Genomic DNA, 6270 nt, shown 5'->3' with positions numbered 1-6270 from the left:
CTAAAAGTCTAAAACCAATCTCTATGATTTCCAGTTTTTCTAAGCCTTCACATACGTATTGGTTAAACACTTAAGTTGCTTGAAGAGTTGAAGTTAGATGGGGAAAAATTTCGCTTTATGTGACAAACAATTTTTTTTATACATCAAAAAGTTAAAAACACATACTGACACGATTAAATTATCAAAATAACTAAAATATCATTTTTGCCTCTTTGAAGGTTGCTTTTCCTATTTCTTTAATACAAAGAGAAAGAAAAGAAAAGAAAAAAAAAATCCTATTAATTTATTTCAATCAACATAAACCGATAAAGTAGATTTTATTTGGGCTACCATCATAGATTTCATTTGGGCTACAACAACTAAGCCACATACCTGACTTTTGTAACATTGTTCTAGGCCAAATAACTCCACAACTAGAACCAAACAAAAGCTGCCAAACAGGCAAACAATATACAGCAATTCCAAGGTTGTAAACTTGTAATGCTTTGTTTATTCCAATTGGACCAGATCTAATTTTGTCAATTTGATCCATTTCACAACACAATGTGAAGTCTCAAGTCTATCTACAGTTCCACACTACAGTATTATATGGAAAATTATATAACTCTTTTAAACAAATAATCTTAATAATTTTGTTAAAACTATGATACATATAATCTACTAATTCGTTTTTAACACTTCTATCTCTTGATTTTAACATATATATAATAATTTTGTTAAAAAGAGAATTATTAAAAAAATTATTTAGATGGGTGTATCATTTAGCCCTGCTATATTATTGGAATTATACAAAGAATTATATGCACCAAATGGTCAATATGTGGAATATCATTAAAGAGAATCTGTTGACACAAAGCACTCCACTTTTGTTTGTCCTTTGGCATAAATTCTTCGAAATGAAAGTATACCCAGTATTCCAGTAACCCAGCAAACGTTAATTCCAACGATAAGTTAACGTTTACTATTTTTTTTTAAAGGTGAGTTTTGTTTGAAAACTTCGTGTCGCGATTCGACAGCGAGAGGTCTAGCATACGTTGTTTTAACCGGATCCACGCTAGAGAGCTCCCTCGAAGTAGAAATGCCTATTTCAAATACCCGATGGGAGGAAAACCCCCTACTAACATGTTCGATGACACGACGATTAATAGGGGTAAACCTTGTCCCCTCAGACTTGAACATGGTATACCCAAACCAAACCCTCATAAAGGGGCTTAATTCCTATGTCTTTCCCAAGGCTTGAACACAAGACCTCATGTAAAGGGGATAGTATTTCAACCATTGAGCTAAAGCTGAAGGACAGTTAACGTTTATTTAACTACAGTGTTATCTATATTTCCTTATAAAAACTACAACTCTTTTAATTTATAAAAAAAAGGGTATATTGATAGGAACCGCTTTATCCTATGTACTGAATTGGTAACCATAACCCCTAACAAGGATAGTGTCAAGGTAAGTCAAGAGGTTGCTCCCAGAAAGTGACAGCTGGTGGCCAACTCTTCTATAAAGAGTTGGTTAACTCTTTTCATTTTTAAAAATAGTTAAAAAGAATTGGGCAAGAAACCTTATTTACACACTAAACATTTATCTAACCAATTTATATTATAAACAATTATCTTCTAAAGAAATATTTCAACTACCGCATTACTATTTTTAGATCACATTTACATCAATTCACATCACTTGCCGCCATTCCACCAGTTGTCGCCGCTATCGTAACCAACCAACTTCACGACCAGACTGTCGTCGCTGTCACCACCGATCCACCACTGCATTGCACTGGTGCGTGCTAGCTTATGTTTAAAGATAACAAATACTCGCATATTAATCAATGAACCAACGACATAAAAGCATCGAGTTGGTTGTGTAGACACCATCCTTCATTTCGTTTCGCCTAATTCTTTTGTTTGGGACCAAACAACTTGTATTCGAACCAATTTCGAACCAAGTTATGTCGACATAAAACTGCCTATGTAGATTAAGCAATATTAATTGATTTTATGTGCTGAATGAACCACGTGTAAAAGAAAATTATTAAAAATCAATGACTTGATAAACAAACAATATATATGACCTTTATTTGGAACATATTTTACAGATTAAGTCATAAACAAACTTACAAATATATTTATCAAAACATTTACTCATTAAATCAATTAAGTTTTAAACAAAACCCCTCTTAAACAACTTCAAAATCAGAACCAGATTCAGAGCAACACCTAAGTAGCACTATATAGGGGTTCCAATTTTGTTAAACTTATTTATTCAATCCCCAATCCGATTATGAACATCAATCCAGCTGCATTGCTATGTTTGCTTCTGGTTCTATATGTAGAGCTTTATTAAATTAAAATTCTTCAGCAAACGGCTGAAAAGTGACAACCCAAGATACTTAACATAATTACATATATTAAATTAATTATACATAAAAAAAACAAGCAATTTAAAAAGCAAATCTGATACGAGAGCAAACCAACCATTTGGCGTTTGGCATAAATTTAAAATATTATTTTTAACGACTTTTTATTATAAACCAACCCCAAACAGGTGACGAAGTATAACAAAACTAAAACAAAAGGAAATTAAAGTACAAAGGAAATACAAATATTTAAGTCAATGGCATATACTTTACCAATAATTTCAATTGTGTTAAATGGAACATCTTATTTTTGGCAATAATTAATGTTTTACAAAATAAGAAACTCAATCGGTAAATTCAATTGATAATTTCAATCATAGCTCTAATTAAAAGTTCAATTAGTTTGGCCTCCAAATCTTCAAATGCATTTTCCGGCACCCTCAAAACATCAATAACAAGCAATGAAAAAGAGAATATAAGATAGATAATACTCGTAATGTAAAACTACTCTTTTTTGCTTCATTTTGGCATAAAATTGAATTGATAATTTCAATAGCATTACATTAAATTAAAATACAATTAAAACTCATCTCAATAATGTTTCAAAAACAAAATAAAAAACACCTCAAACCAATGAAGACATCATCAAACAGCCAAAATCTTCAAAAACCCATCAAAAGTAACACCATTATTATCACCACCACCTAATCTAATCATGGCCTTAATCTCATCATCATTAACCTCTAATCCAGCTTCATTAAGATAATTTCTTAAATCACCATACCCAACTTTCCCATCACCATCACAATCCATTGCCTTAAACACATCTTCCATCACACCTTTATTATTAGAACTATTATTTTTCAACACCTTTTCAAACTCATCATATTCCACATACCCATTTTTATTAGCATCTGCAACCGTCATCATTGTTAAGATGACGTCATCGTCGGCGTCTGAATACGATGTTTTGAGATCTTCATGGCTGATTTTTCCATCATGGTCGACGTCCAGGATGTCGAATGCTGAACGTAAGTCTGTTATGTTCCTGGTTGGAAATACAGATGATGATGTTCCTGTTGGACACATTTTTGATGTTCTATATGTTTTTTTTTTTTTTTTAATGTTTTTGTGGGTGTGTGGTAATGAAGAGAAAGGGGTTATGTGATTTAAAATGAGAAGAGAGGAACAACTTTTGTTGAAGGTTTTTTATGGTGTTTTCTTTTCCTTGAAAAGGGGAGATTCATTGTGTATTTATAGGCAGGTTTACCCGGTCTTCAAGAGTCCACGAATATGATCATACCATAAAGACAAAATACTTTTGGTTTAAAAGAAATACGAGTAATAAATATAGACTTACACTACGTTTAAAATGTTATTAGTTAGTACTTTATACTGGATACGTACTTCTCCTTTGTAGTTTAATAGTTGACCACCAGTTTTTCATGCTGCAGGTTTTGAGTTTAAGATATGATAAAACATTTTAACGTCTTTTACAAATAAAGTCTTTCAGTAAAGCAGGTTTTATTCATGTAGAGGGGGCATAATTTTATCCCAATTAAATGTCGTGCCTTCGGATGATTTAGTTGGGGGTTTTTCTCCTACTAGGTATTGAGGGTGAGGGGGTTCTGTAGCACGGACTCGGTTAAGACAACGTAAGCTAGATCCCCTGTTGCGAGCAAATGATCTACACCTTTCAAAAAAAAAAGTTAGTACTTTATACATAAAAAATCATCCCCTAGGTTTCGTATGACAAATTACATACAAATTTTAATTCACCCAAATAAATTATACTGGTTGTCATTAATAAAATCCAAAAAGATATAAGAAATGTTAAATAACGTGCATAAAAAACTTGTACCTTCCATATTAAGAGTTCGTCCCTTGATTTTCATGATAAATGTACAAACAATTTATGCACTTTAAACACAGTCCTAAGGGCTCTATTTAGCAAACCCCAAAGATATATATTGAATCTTATCCCTAGTAAATACTAAAATGGTTATGTTTAATTGCAAATCATAACGTGTTAAATATAAGCCAATTATTATATATATTTATCATTTTGTTTTATTTAATTATGTTTATAATCACAATCTATTAAGATTTTTTTGTAATAGTAACAAGTTATTGATTGGATACATTAAAATTTATTTAGTTGTTAAGAAATATAAGGAAATTTATATCGTGATTATTTGTTACCAAGTTTATTTTGTTCTAAATATGTAGCATATAACGGATTTTCTTAAATATAACCGAGTATAATTAGAAATATAGATATAATTGATAGAAAATAATTAATAAAGCTTATTGGAATGGATAAAAAACTAAAAAAAGAAAAGAAAATAAGACACAATAAATCAAAGGAAATTAAAATTGTGCGTAATTATGTAATGATTAATAATGTTTTAGATTATTGTCGACAAGGTTTTGTTTCATTTTTATATGGAGAAAAGGGCTAGGCTTGTGGCGCACGTTCATCATATATACCTACGGACCTACATAAAGGCATGAAGCTATACATTGTTGACCAGTTTCCTTTAACACATAAACAAAAAAAAGTAGAGATCTATTATATACAACAACCGTATTTTATTTTGTCCCATCTTTTATAAAATACTGAATAAGTTTGATTTTTCATTTTTATGATATTTTTTAGGAGCTCTAACCATTTTGTAGCAAATGAGAATCATATTCTTAACCGCTATTTAAACCGACAAAATTGTAGGAAAGGATTATTAAGAGAGATTTTTGTGAGTCTTGAATTTCATCGTAAATATGTGTGGTTCGAACACTGCATATTGCTTAATTAATTATGTCTTTGTGATAATATATCATTATGATGTTTCAAATGCTAAATATTAACTAATAATTCGTTGTAAAAAAAGGACAAAATGTTTCCTCTTGATCTAACCGTGTTTGTTAAATCTGTTTTATATGAAATTAAAAAGTAAAGTAGAGAACTAGAGATAGTAAGACGTGTGGGATGATATCATGCATTAGTATTATTAACTTTTTAGTGATTATAGTTTGATAAATTAACAATGATGTCATAAATAAGAAAAAAAATGGAGATTGTTATACATATGTACGTATGGGATGACGTATTGATGTTCGTCCAAAGGAAGGAGAGGTCCAAATAGCTGTTGATTCTTGTCTTTTGGGAGAGAAGGAAAGGTCAATTAAATTTGGATTCTTTTAACGTAGAGAAACTTGCACCGCACACCCAGATTCGCCTATGACATACACTACTCATACAGTATTTCCTTGCCATGTGTCAAACAAGGAAGGTTACGGCGCAAAGTATCCAATAGTAATTTTTTTTTTAAGACAAAGCAGATAATTATCGCCCCCCAACTTTGATGGTCTACATTTGGTTCAAATTTTGACAATACCTTAAAAAGTTTATTTTTTTTTATGTATAAATGGATATAACATTGTTAAGATTTCCTCACCACAAAATAAAAATTGTTAAAAGGTAGTTTTAATGGTTATAGTTAAGATAAATTAAATAGTTGTATATAGTTATCATATAAATCAAATGGTTACCTTTTAATACGAAAGATACAAGTTTTTTATGCACGTTAAGTGTAGCCTTTAAGGCTGCATTTAACATTTATTTTTTTATATGAAAAATGATTAATCACCTAAAAAAACAACCTGATGATCAACCTAATCATATGATAATGACACTTGAAAGATGAGATTAAGAGAAAAAATGAGTGGATTACACTTATCATATGATAAATATTTTAGGATGATTAGTAGGCTGATTTGTTGGGTTGATATATCATTACTTCTTTTATATTTATAGGTCAACAGGTACTTAAGTATAATCGTATGTGATAATTAACTAAACATGAATGCTTAACGAAACTCAAAACTTAAAAAAAAAATGAGAAAGGAAAAAAAAA

At 30.4% G+C, this 6270-nt stretch overlaps 1 protein-coding gene across 1 annotated transcript; it reads right to left on the bottom strand.

The window, feature by feature from the left end:
- Positions 1 to 2850: 2850 nt before the first annotated feature.
- LOC122579813 (calcium-binding protein CP1) lies at positions 2851 to 3590 on the bottom strand. Its single transcript, XM_043752048.1, has one exon. It carries the CDS (start codon positions 3443 to 3445, stop codon positions 3002 to 3004), a length of 444 nt encoding a protein of 147 aa, XP_043607983.1. The 5' UTR covers positions 3446 to 3590; the 3' UTR covers positions 2851 to 3001.
- Positions 3591 to 6270: the final 2680 nt, after the last annotated feature.

The sequence above is a fragment of the Erigeron canadensis genome, chromosome 8, assembly GCF_010389155.1.
Source record: "Erigeron canadensis isolate Cc75 chromosome 8, C_canadensis_v1, whole genome shotgun sequence".
NCBI classification, from domain to species: Eukaryota; Viridiplantae; Streptophyta; class Magnoliopsida; order Asterales; family Asteraceae; genus Erigeron; species Erigeron canadensis.
The sequence above is the reverse complement of the archived record's forward strand: the minus strand, read 5'-3'. Positions and strand labels throughout refer to the sequence as shown.